This window comes from Drosophila sulfurigaster, chromosome 3, assembly GCF_023558435.1.
Source record: "Drosophila sulfurigaster albostrigata strain 15112-1811.04 chromosome 3, ASM2355843v2, whole genome shotgun sequence".
Taxonomy (NCBI): Eukaryota; Metazoa; Arthropoda; class Insecta; order Diptera; family Drosophilidae; genus Drosophila; species Drosophila sulfurigaster.
This window is the reverse complement of record NC_084883.1, coordinates 4,172,547-4,190,214: the sequence shown is the minus strand read 5'-3', so window position 1 is coordinate 4,190,214 and position 17,668 is coordinate 4,172,547. Positions and strand designations below refer to the sequence as shown.

The 17,668-nt window shown below is 42.1% G+C and overlaps 4 protein-coding genes across 4 annotated transcripts; 2 read left to right on the top strand and 2 right to left on the bottom strand.

The window, feature by feature from the left end:
- Positions 1 to 12: 12 nt before the first annotated feature.
- On the top strand, positions 13 to 1,500 carry LOC133840224 (putative gustatory receptor 47b). Its single transcript, XM_062271927.1, has 3 exons — positions 13 to 993; positions 1,043 to 1,204; positions 1,263 to 1,500. The coding sequence occupies exons 1-3, from the start codon at positions 13 to 15 to the stop codon at positions 1,419 to 1,421; spliced, it is 1,302 nt and encodes a 433-aa protein (XP_062127911.1). The 3' UTR covers positions 1,422 to 1,500.
- Positions 1,501 to 2,645: 1,145 nt separating this feature from the next.
- Positions 2,646 to 13,231, bottom strand: LOC133840226 (cyclic GMP-AMP synthase-like protein). Its single transcript, XM_062271928.1, has 4 exons — positions 13,086 to 13,231; positions 3,811 to 3,986; positions 3,072 to 3,745; positions 2,646 to 3,008 (listed from the first exon to the last, which is right to left on the bottom strand). Exons 2-4 carry the CDS (start codon positions 3,974 to 3,976, stop codon positions 2,808 to 2,810), a joined length of 1,041 nt encoding a protein of 346 aa, XP_062127912.1. The 5' UTR covers positions 3,977 to 3,986; positions 13,086 to 13,231; the 3' UTR covers positions 2,646 to 2,807.
- Positions 10,859 to 16,938, top strand: LOC133840223 (uncharacterized). The gene is made up of 3 exons (XM_062271926.1): positions 10,859 to 11,411; positions 14,891 to 15,041; positions 15,103 to 16,938. Exons 1-3 carry the CDS (start codon positions 11,225 to 11,227, stop codon positions 16,583 to 16,585), a joined length of 1,821 nt encoding a protein of 606 aa, XP_062127910.1. The 5' UTR covers positions 10,859 to 11,224; the 3' UTR covers positions 16,586 to 16,938.
- LOC133840227 (translocon-associated protein subunit delta) lies at positions 16,674 to 17,533 on the bottom strand. Its single transcript, XM_062271929.1, has 2 exons — positions 17,179 to 17,533; positions 16,674 to 17,112 (listed from the first exon to the last, which is right to left on the bottom strand). Exons 1-2 carry the CDS (start codon positions 17,416 to 17,418, stop codon positions 16,852 to 16,854), a joined length of 501 nt encoding a protein of 166 aa, XP_062127913.1. The 5' UTR covers positions 17,419 to 17,533; the 3' UTR covers positions 16,674 to 16,851.
- Positions 17,534 to 17,668: the final 135 nt, after the last annotated feature.

Sequence of the window (17,668 nt, the reverse complement as noted above, 5' to 3'; positions counted from 1 at the left end):
GCAGTTGAAGCGATGCAGAGGAACGGAGCAGATGGCGCTGGATTTGTCTATTGCTACAATAGCCTGTACAGTCTCCTCTTCTATTGGGGCGTCATTACATTTAGGCTGCACAGTCAACGCAATGGTGGCCCCAAGACGACGCCCTTGCAATTTATCTACGCAATGACAATGCGCTTGGCATTGATTCTTGGCTTTGTGGCCGGCATTTACGTTAAGCTGAACGATCCACAAATGTCGCAGGCCATGTTTAGTCATATGACGCCGCTGGTTAAGCTAATCTTTAGCTGGGAATCGCTCTCTTGCATTGTTAGCTATTTGCACTATTGCGTTACGCTCGACGGTCATCGCAGACGACACATTAGACTGCTGGCAAGCATGCAGCTGCTGGACGCGAGAATCTCTGAAGGCTTTCCCCAAGTCCAATGGAGATACCAGCGCACACGTTCCAAGTATTGGTATGGCACTGTTGGCATCACCATCAGCTACTACTTGGTCACGCTGGCGCTCATGCTGGACACGACACGTTGCAGCTGTGGCTTGGCATCCACCTTACTGATTGCCTGCACCTATTCCTGGCTAACGGGTAGCTTGGGTGCCATGGGTTTTGTGCACATTGCTCTTATGGATTATCTTCGTCTGCGTTATCGCCTCATCATGAAGTTACTGCAGCATTTCTATAAAGGCATCCACCGGGGCAAGTATGCAACGGCTCAAGAGCAGGAGCAGCTGCATCAACAGATTGGGAAACTCTTTGAGTATTCCAAGTGCTGTTCCCAGCTGCTGACCGAGATGAATGGCGTGTGTGGCGCTGTGGCTGCCACAGGCATATTCTACGACTTCACCCACATGACCTGCTTTGTCTATGTGCTCTGCCAGAAGCTGCTGCGCTTCGAGCGACTCGACACGCAATATGCGTTCCTTACTCTACATCTGGTGGTGCACGTCTATAAGGTCATCATCACTTGCAGCTATGGATATTCGTTACAGCGCGAGGTGAGCAGAATCCTTGCATAGAATTGTTCCTAATGAAATTCCTTTGTAGAAACGAAACTGTTTGCGTCTGCTCAGTGAATATGCTGTGCACTTTAAGCAATCCAAGTCCATACAGTCTTTCATTGAATGCTTCCAGCACTGGCGGATGCATAACAATCATGTGGCAACCATTGGCAACAGTTTCACCTGTAACGTATCCATGATTTATGTGGTAAAATAAGACTTCAGTTTTATATCAGTCCTAAGATTTAAACTCGTTAACCTTTTAGGTTTTTAATGGATTGATAAGCTACGTGATTGTCCTCGTGCAGCTGCTGTTTCAACTGCAGCAGAAGGATAAACAGCAAGGACATCCTTTAGTAATTCCAAAGGATGTTGAGCTAATTAAGCCAATAGGACAAACTACTCATCAAGATTTTAGTCATTAAACTTGGACAATTTATTCAAAGACACAAATAATAAAATGTTTGCAAAATGTTCACAAAACTATATTAATTATTAATAAAAGAAAATAAATTTAAGAATTAAAAAAGAATTTTCGTTATAGTAATAGCAAATCCCAAATTTGTATAGCTGAATCATCTGCATTTTCATAATTTGTTTTTAAACCAGTTTTTCAATAAATCTTTAAAGGAATCTGGATGCATCCGTTTCAATTATGTAGTATTTCTTGAATGTCTTACATTAAAAATTAGAAATGTTTCTGATTAGCAGATTTTTGAATAAATTTGTATATGGTGGGACCAAAAAATTAAAATCGGTATTATGCAAAAAAATACTATAATTCGCAAAAGTGACCATTACACTAATAAATTATCTTAGCAGTCACTGTGAAGACAGATTTCATTTTGAGTTAAATTTGAATTGCAAAAATCTTTTAATATTATATGCAAACTTAAGATATAACAAGTAAGAAAGTTACAGTCGAGTGTGCTCGACTGTGAGATACCCGCTACCCATTTTTAATAAGGGCAAAATATTGCGGTATTATTTTCAAAATATACCGAAAATACTAAAAAAAATACTAAAAATATACCAAATGGTCTGTTTGCTATATCAATATAGTACCGCATTCAAAATATACCATAGACGGCTCAATATACCAGATTGTCAGCCAAAGCAACTAAGACCCTTAGTAAATAGGCGTTTTTGCCCATACAAAAGTATTTCTTTAATAACTTCCACAATTTTTATCTGATCGCAACCAAATTTTCAGGAATCATAACTACTATAATTATTATTGTATATACCAAAATTCGTAACTTTACCTTTAAAATTACGCTTGTTATTCGATTTTTTTGATTTGCGGGGGCGGAAGTAGGCGTGGCAAAAATTTGAAACAAACTTGATCTGCGTGCAAACATAACAAATGCTGTCGAAAAAAAAAATTATAGCTCTATCTCTTACAGTCTCTGAGATCTAGGTGTTCATACGGACAGACGGACAGACACACAGACGGACAGACACACAGACGGACAGACGGACATGGCTAGATCGTCTCGGCTGAATATATATACTTTATAGGGTCGGAGATGCCTCCTTCTACCTGTTACATACATTTCCTGTCGGCACAAAGTTATAATACCCTTCTACCCTATGGGTAGCGGGTATAAAAAATAGATCATCACGTCTAAAAAACAAATGTCAATGAAACAGTTGGGTTTATAATTTTAAGCAAATGATATATTATTGACCTTTTTTACCATTTCAAATACATATATGGAGTAAGTCAATATAAAGAATCCACCAGACAAGCAATTAAATAATTTGGATTCATAGTTAAAAATGTAAGTTTGCAATTCGAACCATATGCTCTAAATGAAGTGTTGTTGGCAACGACGATAGCTCAGCGTTGATTGACATGGATACGACTTGAGAGTGTTGAAGGCACTGCACAGTTCATTGGAGTAGTGAGACAACTCTCCCGAGTTAAAGTTGCTGAGGAGATTCATATCTGAGTCCCAAACATAGGACAGATGTCTCTCTATAAAAGCATCGCACAAGTCTGACAGCAACTGTAAAGGAAGATTAGCAATATTATTAAGTAAATCGCCGATAGATTATTAGGCTTAACTTACTGAAAGAAAAGCCTGAGTGACTGACATGTTTTGCACAGTCTTGTGGCCCAATCGCCTGGCCATCCAAATGGCAACGGTTACCATGTGATAGCATCGTAGCTTCTGCAAACCCCTCGAACTGCGTAGAGCCTGCATGAGACGAAGTGCAGCTTGCATCGCACAACCACAATTTTTCACATGCTGCAGTTCTGCCTGAGAATTGCTAATCATGTATGTAAAGTTGGCCGTGTTGCCGGGTCCGGACTTCTCCTTGGGGATGGCATACCAAGTCTTCGAATTCGGCCGCTCAATCTTCACGGCTGGCACAAAGTCAATGGAGAAAGAGCGCGAGTCCGATTCCGCATAAATGGTATAGGTAATGCCACGCCACGAATAACTCAGTTCATACTGCTCATAGTCGGTGTAGACGACATTGTAATAATTGGCCATGGCACTCTCGAAGATATTATGAAGCCATTTTTTTAGTAAGCATCGATTCAGGTAGCTTTTCTGATTGTTAGCCAGCTCATAGGTCACCTTGTCGTCGTAACTGGCTTCAGAGAAATCCAAGAACACAAAGCCAGGACGATTTTCGTTCTCCACTTGAATGATGCGCTTGTGAGCCGGAAAGCGCAACTCCATCAGCACATCGTACTCATCGTCGTTGTGCAGACGTATATTGTGAGCTGCGCTGCCTGCAATGAAAAGTAATCCAACGTTAATTTAGCTCTCCACAACAATCCTTCAATATCAGACGCACCGAAGAGAATATCGTTCTGACAGATCTCGTCAAAGTATGAATCCTCCTTGCGCATTATTTGCAACACGTAATTCTTTACCTCCATAAAGTCATTAAAATTATCGCCATCATTGGGACTTGAAATGTCGGCGGCAATATCTTGCAGATAATACTCGAAGTTGGACATTTTGGATTCACTGCAACAAATCGAATGAAAGACATATTTATTTTTACAGTTTCAGAGCAGCCTACACTCAACTCTTGAAACTTCTATCTTTTATTTACTCATCCAAATTGATGTGTCATCAAAAAACGCTGTCTGGAATCTGCCAATCGTCAACAATATTCTCAGTGCACATATTATAAACATTTGTTATACAGTCGTATTGGGATATAGTGGACAAATGTGTATAAAGACTTTTCTTATTTAGATTCTAAATTTTATAATTTTCTGGGGGACAACACTATTTACAGTGAAAAAACATAAACTGGAAAAATGGTCAAATTAAGTAAAGGTTATTTCTATAGATCTGGACTAGCACTCTATATAGAGCTAAGATTGATTTTAGGAATTTTTTCCGTTTAATGATAAATTACATAAATTTGTTAATTTTTTATTTACGAATTACGAATTTTTTCATTTTTACAATTATCTTAAAGCCGAAAAAATTTACAAAATCATTCTTAGCTCTAAGCAAAGCTCTACTTAAAATAAATAAATGTTTTGGTATATATTTTTTTCTCTTTACAGAGTGTCGAACGCGATATTTTAATTAAAGAATTATCCATATATTACAATTACATTTGTGAAATTTCAATGAAATGTAATTAATATTATTTTAGCGATGAACTTTGAAGCCATTCAAGAAGATTTGTCAATTGAAGTATCAGAACAAATAATCTTATTATATTGTACTGGATAAGTGGAGTACTATGCGTAACAGAAACATATACATATATACAGTAGAATCCGGTTATAGCGACTTTCAAGGGACCGACGATTTTACGTCGTTATACCCGGAAATCGCATACCTGCATATTCCTTAGCATAAGCTAAGGCGACAGCAAAAACTAACAGAGAGTAGAGTAGTGAGAATGTAAGAACCTTCATGTCGCTGCTAGGCACACAAACAAGAGTGGCGATCACTTATAAATTCATATATTTCTAAAGCTTCGTTTGATGTTTAAATTTGTAGTCATTATTTCGCTCTTCTTTTCTTTTTCGTCGCAATATCCGGTTGAATTGGGAATAATTTCGTCGGTATAAGCGGTTTGTCGTTAAAAGCGGAGACGTACTAAGCGGATGCCCTTTCATATAAGTATGTATGGAGACCAACCAAGTCATCAAGTTTTCGTCGCAATAACCGGACGGACACTATAGGCGGAGTCGTTATAACCGGATTGTACTATATATACATTTTTTAAGCCTTTAACCATATTGTAAACATAAACTTCATATACATATTATACATTATAGGTCAATTAGAAAGTACCCAGTACCCACATTACAACACACCTTTTTATACCCGATGCCCATAGGGTAGAAGGGTATTATAGCTTTGTGCCGGCAGGACATGCTGTAACAGGTAGAAGGAGGCATCTCCGACCCTATAAAGTATATGGGTAATTCCATGACGGAATTAGTCCCGTGTGAGACTTTTTACAGTGCACTGCAGTGAAAATAACATAAACGAATTTGTTAATTTTTGCAATTATCAGAACAAAACAAAACAGAAAAAAATTCAAAAACCATTCTTAGCTCTAATAAAAGTACTTATCTAAGGCTATACAAATAACCTTTTCTTATTTTTAAAATTGTTTCAGTTTATGTTATTTTCAATGTAAAGAGTATCGTACGGGACAAATTCCGTCGTGGAATTACCCATATTCACACATATGATACTTCATCATTAATATATATATTCTTGATCAGCGATCTAGCCATGTTCGTCTGACCGTATGAACACTTCGATCTCAGAGATTATAAGAAATAGAGCTAATTCGACAAGCATTTATTATGTTTGCTCGCAGATCAAGTTTGTTTGCCCGCAAATCAACAAAAATCGAATATCAAGCGTAATTTTAGAGCAAGAGCTGCGAATTTTGGTATATATAATAACAACTATAGTAATTGCGATTCCTGAATACTTGGCTGCTGGTATATTTTCCACTCTATAGTATATCTTTAATGTAGTACCAGATCAATATACCAAATATACATTTCGATATTTTTTTTTAGTATATTGTGATATATTGTTTTGCCATATTTTGAGAATATTACCGCAATATTTTAGATTTAATCAAAATGGGTAGCGGTTATCTCACAGTTGAGCTCACTCGACTGTAGCTTTCTTGTTTTAAATTCGTTTTTTGTTTTCAACATTATTCCACTCAAGAGGGATACTCTGATTATAGCGACTATCCAACTTTTCGAAACCATTTTTGTAGTGCTATTTGTCCTTTGTTTTTCAAAAGTTAGAACTAACTTAAAATCATCAAGATTTGATTCTCTGTGTGTAAGACTGGCCTGTTACATACATATATGACACTAAGAGGAGTTCAAAGTGTTCACTTACACTAAATAAATCTACATCATTGCAAACAATGGTGACGATGGAGAGCCCATTTAATAGAGTAAAGGTTACTGACAAATCAATGTTAAAATAAAATAAAATTATAATCCTAGTTCTCAATAAAGAATCCTAAAAACAAAAAATAGAATATTCTATTTAATTGTTAAAGACTTAAAAGTAAAAAAAAAAATGTTAATTTCTATTAATTTGAACAACAAATTTTGTTAGGGTCTAGTTAGGGTTCTTTAAGAAGTAGTCGCGAATAGCTTCAAGGCAGACAGATTCGACTAGAATAACTTCTGGAATGTAGAGACTGTATAATTTCACATAGACATACATATGTTCATATATAGCATATATGTATGTATATAACTTATCTATTTGTAAGTTATCCTATTTGAAAATTAAGTCCACCTATAAAGCTAGATTCAGCAATGGAAAACAGAGTCAATAAATGAGCCAAGATTAAAGAATTGATTCATTGGATAATAATTTCATTTCGTACATAGATTTAAATTGGCACTAAAATATAACCTTAGTATAATTAAAAAAAACTAATAGAATCTGTATTAAATGAATATGTATGTATACATGCATTTACATAGGCAAGCATATACAGACGTTCGCTTGTTTGTATATAAGCTACAAAAATGTTATCGCTGCACTTTTACCTAGCGTATTATTTTGAGCGCAGCGATAAATGCAGCAGATTGCAAAGAGAACGCTGCTGACCAGCCACGGGACATGTTGGGGCCGCTATGGGGCCCCTCACACACACGCACGCATGCCAGACACACACATACATACATACATGTATTTATATATATGTATATAGACACACACACACACACATCATATATGTATATGTATGTGTGTACATAGGTATACACACAAAGGCACAGCGCTTGGCTGCCTGTGCCGCAGTCCCGGACATCGTTTATCGATTTGCGAAAAGCAACAACAACGACGTTAGCAACAGCAGCAGAAGCAACAACAACAAGAACAACAACAGCTCAAAATAAGCGGCAGCGGCAACAACTTCGTCGCTCGTCGCTCTTTGTAGGCCGCACGCCGCTTCAATATGATAGCACAAAACCCCAAACAGCAGCAGCAGCAAAAGCAACAACAACAACAATGCCATAACACACACACACATTACACACATATACATACATAGATGTGTACATGCACATACATACACACACACGCATACAACTACACGCCCATGCACACACAGACATGGTTTCGGCTTCACGCCGCCGCACGCAAACGCCCCAGCGCCCCACACCTCTCCTCTCTGTTCCCCACTCTCCCCTCTCCGCACACTCACCCTCCTTTGCCATCTGCCCGTCCGCTCAGCCATTTGGCGCTAGTGTTGCGCAAAGCGGAGAAGGAGATGGTGAGGAAGAGGGAGGAGAGGGGAGCGAGGGAAGCAGGTATGGGGGAGACGCACGTTGCCGTCGTCGTCCCTGGGCTGGCTGCCGGGCTTTTGATGGCAACAACGACGACGACGACGACGACGATGATGATGATGACGATGGGAACTGGTGACTGCTGACTGGGCATGGCGATGGGAATGGCAATGGGGAGGCCACAAGGACGCGGGCAGGCGGCAGAGAGAGTGAGAGAGGCAATGGCGATGGCGATATGCGGCAGAGTCATTCGCTGTAGGAGCTCTGGCAAAAAGGAAGGCGAAGGTGCTTTGCTTGCTTTGCTGGCTGCCGTTGCTGTTGTCGCTGGTGTTGCTGCTGCTGCTGTTGTTGTTGCTGCTGCTGTTGTTGCCGTTGCCGTCGCTGACTGAAGCACGGGACATAGAGAGAAAAGCGAAAAAAATATAATAAAAGCAAAAGCAACAAAAACGCGCACAAGCTGAAGAGATACACAGACACACGCACGCACACACACACACACACACACAAACATACAAATGTATACAACAACAACGATGACGATGACGACGACGACATCTACGTGTTAGTTTGGGGCACGCTAGTCCGCCACAGCAGGCAGCAGTTGGAGCTGCGCGGGCGGGACGCATTGCTTGGGAAGGGAACTGAACTGAACTGGTCGTAGGTTCGCTACAGTCGCAAGCCAGCTACGGCAGCAGCAGCTGAGAGTGGGCCAAGTGTGTGGCGCTGCCTGAGACGACAAGGCAACGAGCACCAGCAACAACAACAGCAACTACAACAGCAACAGCAGCGGCAACAAAACAACTTGAGAGAAAAATAAAAAGGAAAAGAGTCGCAGCAAGAAGAGATGCTGCTGCTGCTGCTGCTTCTGGTGGTCGTGGAGGGGAACAAAATTCTACATCGTTGTTGCCTTTGCCTTGCCTTGAATCGATGGAAACAATTTGGGATGCTGCTGAGGCAGCGACGGCGACAGCAACAGCAGCAGCAGCAAAAGCGGCAGGCGGACGGCGCGCGTTTCTCGTTCGTTTTGTTCATTCGCTCGGCCCGTAACCAAAGCAGCTTATACAGAGGGTGGGTAAAGAGGGGGCCATAGGGGGGTGACAACATAAAATGCGAATCAGCTCAGCAACGGCGGCCGCAGCGAAACGACAACAACAACGAAAGCTAAAGAAGAGCCAGAGGAGGCAAAAGGCAGCAAAACTTATTTAAGAACAACAGCAACAACAAAAAGCAGCCGTGTTGCAAAAACAGAGAGGGAGACGGCGAATGCCAGAGAACGACAGAGACAGAACGAGAGAGTGAATGCGAAGAGAGGCGAATGGAGAGCGAAAGAGAGGGGCGGTGGCCGCAGCAACTGATAAGAGCAGCAACGACAGCGATTGAACTTCACAACAACAACAAACAGCATATAGTAGAAATCGGAAGCAGTGCAGGCCTCAGAATCAAGACTCAAGAATCAATTGCGTCGATCATTGCAAGGGCCTAACGTTCGAATTGAAATTTGTGAGAAATGTAAATTAATGTACATATGAATGTGTGAACATAGTTAACAGTACATAAATACATATCCCAAGTAGTGACCTTGAACTTCAGTTTCCGTAATTGCGACGAATGAAGGTGCAACAGTTTCGCCGCTTGCATTAACACACAAATAACATGTATGCGCACTACACATATGAACATGCCTACATACGTATGTATGTATTCTGCTTATGCATGCACATACTACTACTTGCTCGCATACACACATATACATATGTAAGTGCATAAGTGTTGTACAGATGTACACGCTGTCGCGCGGGTGGTTGCCGAAAGCGTCGAGTAACAAATGGGGGGAGAGAAAATAGCTCATAAGTATTCGTATTCGAAATCGCACACGCACACACAATGCAAGTGGAGCGTGTAATGAGCTTTTTGCAAAGCTTTTGGAGTTGTCAAACTAATCTAGCCTAAAAGGAAGGCAGAGCTTTTAATGTAATGCGTGAGAAAAGCGCTGATGATCATCAACAATGCTCAATACAGGATATTCTAATAGCAGATGACTTAATCAAAGAAATTTGCAGGCAGATCCGCTCGACTTATTTTATGCAACGCCGAGGAGCATCAAGTGATGGGCATAGACTTAACTCAGTAGGACCCGCAATCCCGTAACACCTCACAGTGAATACGTTTTTGTATGAGGGGGCGCAAAGAGTGAGGTGTGGTTTCGGTACGAGTTTCATCAGTTCTCGTATATAAACACACACATTCACATACAAAGGCATCCACTAACATACACACAGCAAAAACAACAGCAGCAGCAGCAGCAGCTACAATAATAACAACAAACACTCATGCTTTTGCCTTGTGGGTCGGCGACAGCAACGCGGACGAACGTAGTCATGAAATTGAGTTTGTTGTTGTTGGTGTTGTTATTGCTGTAGCTGCTGCTGCTATTGTTGTTGTTGTTTCTGCTGCTGCTGCCGTTTGGCTCCGCACAGCAGCGGGCGTCGCATGTGGGCGGTTAACAGAAACGTTGGAGCGGTGTGCGCTGTGTTTGGCGGCAATGGCGTCGCAACCGTTCGTTGCGCGTATATTGCGAGCGCCAAACTGCGCTGTCGTTGTGTTCGCCGTCTCTCTGTGTGCGTAAAAGCGTTTGTGTGTGTCTGTGTGTGTGTGTGCATGTCATGGGGCTGCCTGCCTGCCGCTGTCGACGTTGTTGTTGCTGCTGTTGAACGCCAACGACGACTCCAACGACGACAACAACAACGATGGCGATGACGACGACGATGATGATGATGAGGTTTTCTGCTTCTTGTTCTTCTTTACACGTCCTCCAACAACGGTTCGCCTCACTGTGTTGTGTCGCTTCGTTCGTACGCTGGCGCGTTTGCTGTTATTGCTTTTGCTGTTGCTTTTTCTCTTGTTGTTGTTATTGCTGCTGCTGCTATTCTTGTTGTTGTTGTTGCCCTGCCTGCCTGCCTGGCTGCTGCCGTTGTCGGTTGTCGCGTTGCTGGCGCCGCAGCCAGCTGCGGTCTCTGCTGCTGCTGCCGAGCTGTGCTGCTGTCGCCGCCGCTGTTAGGTTGTGTGCATGCAGCTCATGTGCGCTCTCCTCATTCAAGTGTCCAACTTTTGTCGAGGCGGTCATACAAAACGGCAGTTCGTACGCTAGTTCGCTTCGCTTTTGGCCTCTCGTCTCGTCTGTGTTCAATTCACAGTTCGTTCGCTCGCTTGCGTTGTCTGTTCAAAGAACGGTGGTGGTGTAGAGTGGAGAGTGGAGAGGGCAAGGAAGGCGCACTGTTTTTCGTGGTCGTCGTGGTTTTTGCCGTCAACGGTCAATAACGCGCCCACACGCCTATAAAAAGATTTCTGCTGCTCGTTCGTGACTCAAAGTTAGTGCGTGAGTTTGCTCGTGCTCCCTACCGTGCGTGTGAGAAAACAATAAGCGAAAGAGAGGGAGAGAGCGGTTAAGCCATGAAGGAAATAAAAGTGGCGCGAGCGATTAGTGAATCCTCGACCACATCCGATAACACTTCCGATTTCATTGATATCGTGAAGAAGTACGATGTTGTCTACAACAATCACAATCCCGATTACAAGAATGTGGAGGTGAAGATGAAGGTGTGGACCCAAATAGCGGATGAGATTGGATTATCAGTGGGTAAGGAACCGTATACTATTAAACAGTATATACATATATCACACACACACACACCAAAACAAAACGCAAAGTCAGCTACACTGACTGACATTTTCTATGAAATAAAAAAAGGAAGTTGTATGGCAGCGGTAACAGAGGAGCAGCGACAGCAGCGGCCGCCTGTTCGCTCAAATTCAATTACTACGTGCACGGCAAACATACACATAAGCACACACACATGCATATACACATAGAAATGTACATATGTGCATACGCTGGTATATACTGCGAAACACACACTCATCCATCCACGCGCGTCGCACAGCCAAAGCGGATAAATGTTCTGCCGTCGTCGTCGTCGCAGTTCGACGACGAACCGCCGGCCGTTTCATTTTATGTGTATGTGCTCTCGCTTCTATATACACACACACATACATTCGAATGCATGAGTGTGAGCGCGCCTACAGTTGACTTGGAGCGGCGGGGGCGAGAGAAAGAGAGCAAAGCGGATGGCATGGCGCTGTGCAGAACGCGGCCGCGGTCGGCGAATTGCAGTGAGAGACAAAAACAAAAAGAAAAAACAGAAAAAAGGCAAACATGCCATAGTTCGCCGACACTTACATACACTGATACTCAGTTGTTATAATCTTGTAATATGCTATGTAATATATTACAAAGGTTGCGGACAATATTTTGCAGTTCCAAATATTCTAATTATGCATTTGTATTTTGTGTCACCTACGAGGTCTTAAAATCGCCATACTTGAAGCGTAGAGTATAATGAAAACACCAACACGCAGAAAAAACAAACAAAAACACAAGAGCGAAATTGATACAAACTGCGCGCTCTACGCTGCTGTTGCTGTTCTTATTGTTATTGTTGCCATTGCGATGCTGAGAGAATTTTGCTGGCGCTCACTTACGTAGGAAAGTACACGAGTGTGTGTGTATATGTTTACTCTACATATTTGAAACCCGGCCAAACATTTGATAGGGCGCCTAGAACAGGATAATGCAAATATATCAATATCAACATTGATAACTAATGTTACTCAATATAAACAAGAGCTGCTTGGAATTACAATTTCAACACATTCAACTATCTATCTACAGGTGTTTGATAGCTAATGAAAATGAAATTAATTCCGTTTTGTTTGGTTCCCAGTTATAAACAGCACAAACCATGACACCCTGTTGCTTCTGCGCATCACTCACACTCTCTCATTTTGTCACTCACTCTCTTTCTCTTGCAAAACTTTACCTTCTCTCTCAATTTGTCGGCATAAAAACAAATGCCGAAGTAAATTTGTTGTTGATAATAGCAGACAAGATGATTTGACTGTAATTGCATTTCACTTTTATAAAGGACCACGTAAATTTATTCTCTGTAAGTCAAAATTTATCAATGGAAACCCTCGAAATTTTGGCGAAATAATGTAAAGTGCGTAAAAACATACATACATATGTATGTATGCATGTATGCGTTTGTGTGTGAGTGAATGTAACGGCGATCGTTGAGTTAAATGGCGTTTTAGTTTTGAATTTCCTTACGCGGGATAACACTGAATGATGAAGCGCAAATAAAGTAACATAAAATAACGATTTAAATTCACTTAATTATAATATAAATATCATAATAATAATTTTAAATGTCTGATTATTTATCTACGTAAAATGTAATAGTATCAAGCTTACGACGTTTTCGATTTTCTAAATTTTTATCTTCAGGTCTGGTAATAGTGACAAAAGTTATGAAATTCTTAAAAAAAAAATCCACACTTGGTAGTTTGGAACTCTGAATAGAAATACGTCCGCCACGATCGAAGGACAGCAACAAACTGAAACAAAACAGAAGCAAACAACAATAGAGAAGCAAACTTAAAGCGTAGTAGTGAAGTGAGGAAATATTGTTTGAAAATGAAATAGGAACATGGAAAGGGATAGGGACAGAGCAACAGCAACTGTAAAAAGCTGATGCTGTCAGAACAGAAGAAGTCACATTTAGAGATGACAGCAATAGCAGTCCAAAGTAGCACCATGAATAAACAGTGACTGTGAATCAATCAGTATTTCTCAAAATTAAATGGACTGTGAGTTAGTATTGAGTCACAGTCACAGTGAGAATTGCATTGTCCATCTCTAAGCGAAAGCGATCGTGCAGTAAATTCGATTCTTGCGTTCTTTTGCTGTAGAAATATAATCCTTAATATTTATGTTTGTATAAACATACATACATACATATACATACATATGTATGGATATACATTTGTAAGTGAGGGCGTATAATGTTAATGCTAAGCGGTCTCTTTTTTAACAGCGTCATCAAATTTCTTTTTCAAGTAACCATAATAATTATGTACAACATATACATACATACATATGTATGTATGTATATGTATGCACATACTATGTATTTAAATATATGTATGTATGTATATACAGATATTGTGCGGTATACATATGTATGTATGTTTTTATGTAAAATATTCATTAATATTATAATTTTGAATGATTCGAATATGTATCTTAAATTCCACATGAAGTATGCAATTTAAATTGCTTACTTTAAAATTGTAGTATGACTCTTTTTTTGTATATATATATGTATGTATATATATGTACATATATACATTTTAGAATTCACTTGAAAGGATTACTCTTGGGAATATATTTTGGAAGAAAGGTTTACGGGTTTTAATTATGACTTCGATTTTCTTAGGATTGAATTTGTTATGCTTGAGTTGTTGTTTTTTTATACCCGCTACCCATAGGGTAGAAGGGTATTATAACTTAGTGCCGGCAGGAAATGTATGTAACAGGTAGAAGGAAGCATATCCGACCCTATAAAGTATATACATATATTCTTGATCAGGATCAACAGCCGAGTCGATCTAGCCATGTCCGTCTGTGTGCCTGTCCGTATGAAACACTGGATCTCAGAGACTATAAGAGATAGAGCTATAATTGTTTTTCGACAGCATTTGTTATGTTTGCACGCAGATCAAGTTTGTTTCAAAATTTTGCCACGCCCACTTCCACCCCCGCAAATCAATAAAATCAAATAACAAGCGTAACTTTAGAGCTAGAGCTTTTTTGGTATGTACAATAATAACTATAGTAGTTGTGATATCTGAAAATTTGGTTGCGATAAGTTAAAATTTTTGGAAGTTATTAAAGAAATACTTTTGTATGGGCAAAAACGCCTACTTACTAGTGGTCTTCGTTGCTTTGGCCGACAATCTGGTAGCGGGTATCGCACAGTCGAGCACACTCGACTGTAACTTTCTTACTTGTTTTTTTTTTACATATGTACATGCATATAATGTATGATTCAGTCAATTTTGTTATTCCGCTGTAAATATGTTGTTTTAATAATAACAATAGGCGTTTTAATTTTATATTAAAAATGTCTACAGAATTGGAATCTTTTTGAAATTAGAGCATCTTTTAACTTAAGTCAAATTTAATTTAAAGATACATTTGAATCTGTTTACTTGCAGAAGCATCAAAGCGAAAATGGAAGAATCTGCGCGACAGCTACACAAAGTATCTGCGCTCCTTTCGGGTTGGCACCAAGACATCTAAGAAATATCAATATTGGGCACACGCTGATCATATGGAGTTTCTGAAGCCCTTCCAAGGACCTGGCAGGTGAGTGCTAACTAAGCCCCTACACTATTCGAAAACTCACTATAAATGTTATATGTATTAGAAATTCGGTGAATGGAAATGGCAAATCGAACGATGAGGACGACACAGAGTGCGACTTTGGCTATCAAGTGCTGGCCAAGGCGGCCAGTAATGGGGGTGAAGATGACCTGAAGATTACGATTGCAACGCCGGGAGCAACAGCCACAGCATCGACTTCAGCACTGAGCACTCAAACGGTCAACAGCTACACGACTCCCATACTCACACCCAGTGTCGCTGCCACGCCGCCAAATCTCATCTCGCCCGGCAGCACGGTTGGCGCTCCCCTCCAGAGTCACAACAGTAACAGCAACAGCAATGGAAGCAACTGCGCCACTGTGGCACCACTAACCCTTAACGCAGCTATGTCACCACCAGCTAGCTGCAGCAATTCCAATGGCGCTGTGCTTCCACTGCCACCGCTGCCGCTTTCAGCTGCCGGCAAGGCCTCCGTTTCAGCTGCAGCTGCTGCTGCGGCGGCAGCAGCGAATGTGAATGCTGCCGCACTTGCCACACTCGCCAGTCTGCCCATGGGTATCAGTGGATTGCCCGCTGCGGCTGCCGCTCAAATGTTTCCGCTGGCCACGCTAAAAGCAGCCGCAGCAGCCGCCGGTTTGCCGTTGCCCTCTACGGCGTCGCTGACACCCAGCAGCAGCGGAGGAGGGAACACTAGTAATGTGGGCTGCCTGATTATTGAGCCTCACTTGTTTGCGGCCGCTGACAACTTTAAGAAGGAACTGAATGCGGCAGCCGCAGCTGGTGCTCCACTTGGTCTCTTCCAGAATCTGGCGAATCGTGCCCACTGTCTGAATGGAGGGAGTGGCAATGGATCCACAATTGGTCTGAACAATCCAACACCACCGCCTCCGCCACCACCGAGTTCCAAGATCAGACGCGTGCAGCCATCGCCACAGACGACAGCCATCAATCTGAGCTGTTCCGCTTCAGCATCAGCATCGGGCAACTCTGCCAACAATTGCTCGCAGCCTTCGCCAGCGAAGACGCGCAAGATGAGCGATCCGCGGTTCCCGAATGATTGGGATGTGTCCGCCGTGCTGCAGGCCAACAAGGAGCTGGACGCGAATACACTGTTCTTCTTGAGTTTGGCGCGACAGGTGCGCGCAATGCCCATGAAGTTCCAGTCGCTGGCCAAGATGCGTTGCATGCGCATCGTAAGCGACATTGAGCTGGAGTTGGAGAACTTTGACTGTAATGGTGTGACGCCACCCGAAGAGTCCTCGGGCAGCACGGCTAATCTCAAGTACTGCACGGACACGCCGCCTCCACCGCCGGCACAAGATGGCACTGCGCTGATACCCACAGCGCCGATGACTGCTGAGGGATCCATGGAGCATTTTGTGTACGTGATGTCGCCATCGCGGGTGGAGAGCATGATTGACATTTCATCCGACGAGGAGAGCAATATGAATGGTGGATTAGGTGCAGCTGTGGCTGCTGCTGCAGCAGCCGGAGTCAACACAGCTGCAACGGGAGCTGTGCATTGAAAAGGAGCTTACACACATTGTATTATTGGTTAAATTTAAGCTTATTTTGTAATATTAGAGTTGCATTAAAATGCAGTTTGTCGTGGAATTGGTTTTTGATTCTTTTTGTTTATTTACACGAATGTGTGTGTTGGAAAATCTCTAGGAAATGAGGTGTATTGTTATAATGAGCGGATGATGGAATCGCTAGTAATGTCGTTCATTTTGTTTACTACTTGGTATGGTGAATGAATTTCATTCAAGAAGTTGAAGCGCGTCATGCGACCTTAGGACTGCACTTTGCTCTTGGTGCTGAAGGCGAAGTATGCCACGCCGCCCACAAGGAAGGCAGCCAGAAGTTCGGCCTTGATCCAAGGTCCCTTGTAAGCGCCCTTGGTTGGCACAGTGATGTCGAGCAGCGACTTAACCGAAGACACCTTGTCGCCATCACGCTGCGCCTTGCGCACACCAGCATAACCATCCTCGTCGAAGAGACGCACCTGCACATTGCCGCTGCTGCCCTGTTTGATGTCCTCCACCCAGCTCACCTATATAGTGTGAACAACACAACATGTAACTGATGGATGCATTTGTAAGGGATAAGTTGTTCTCACCTGGTATTTGCTGTCGCCCACCTTGGCAACAGGCACCACTTTACCGCAGGGGAACTCAGCAAAAAGACTGGGCTGCGCCGAGTTGCTGCACTGCAGCGTGAATTCAGCAACATGCGCCAATTGGGTGAGAATTGTGGCATCCTGTGTGCTGAAGGCGCTCAGAGTGGCCTTGCAGCTGCCATAGGCGCCGGTTGCACACACAGCGGCAACCAGGCAAAGCGCAAACATTTGACGATACATGGTGAGGTGAATGTTTTGTAGTTTTAATTGAAAATTTAAAAAATAAATCTCAGCAACTGCGACACGAACGGCGACTAACAACTTTCTTTCTCTTCCAACGCCACGACAGCAAACGTCAACTGACAGCCGACGACACCGAAACGTCAGCAGCATGAGCGTTGCCGGATCGTTGCGCAGCTGCTTGTCATGTAGCAACCAGCTCTTGTAATAGAAACTGTCACTTATTTAAATATGTGCTCGATAAGTTAAA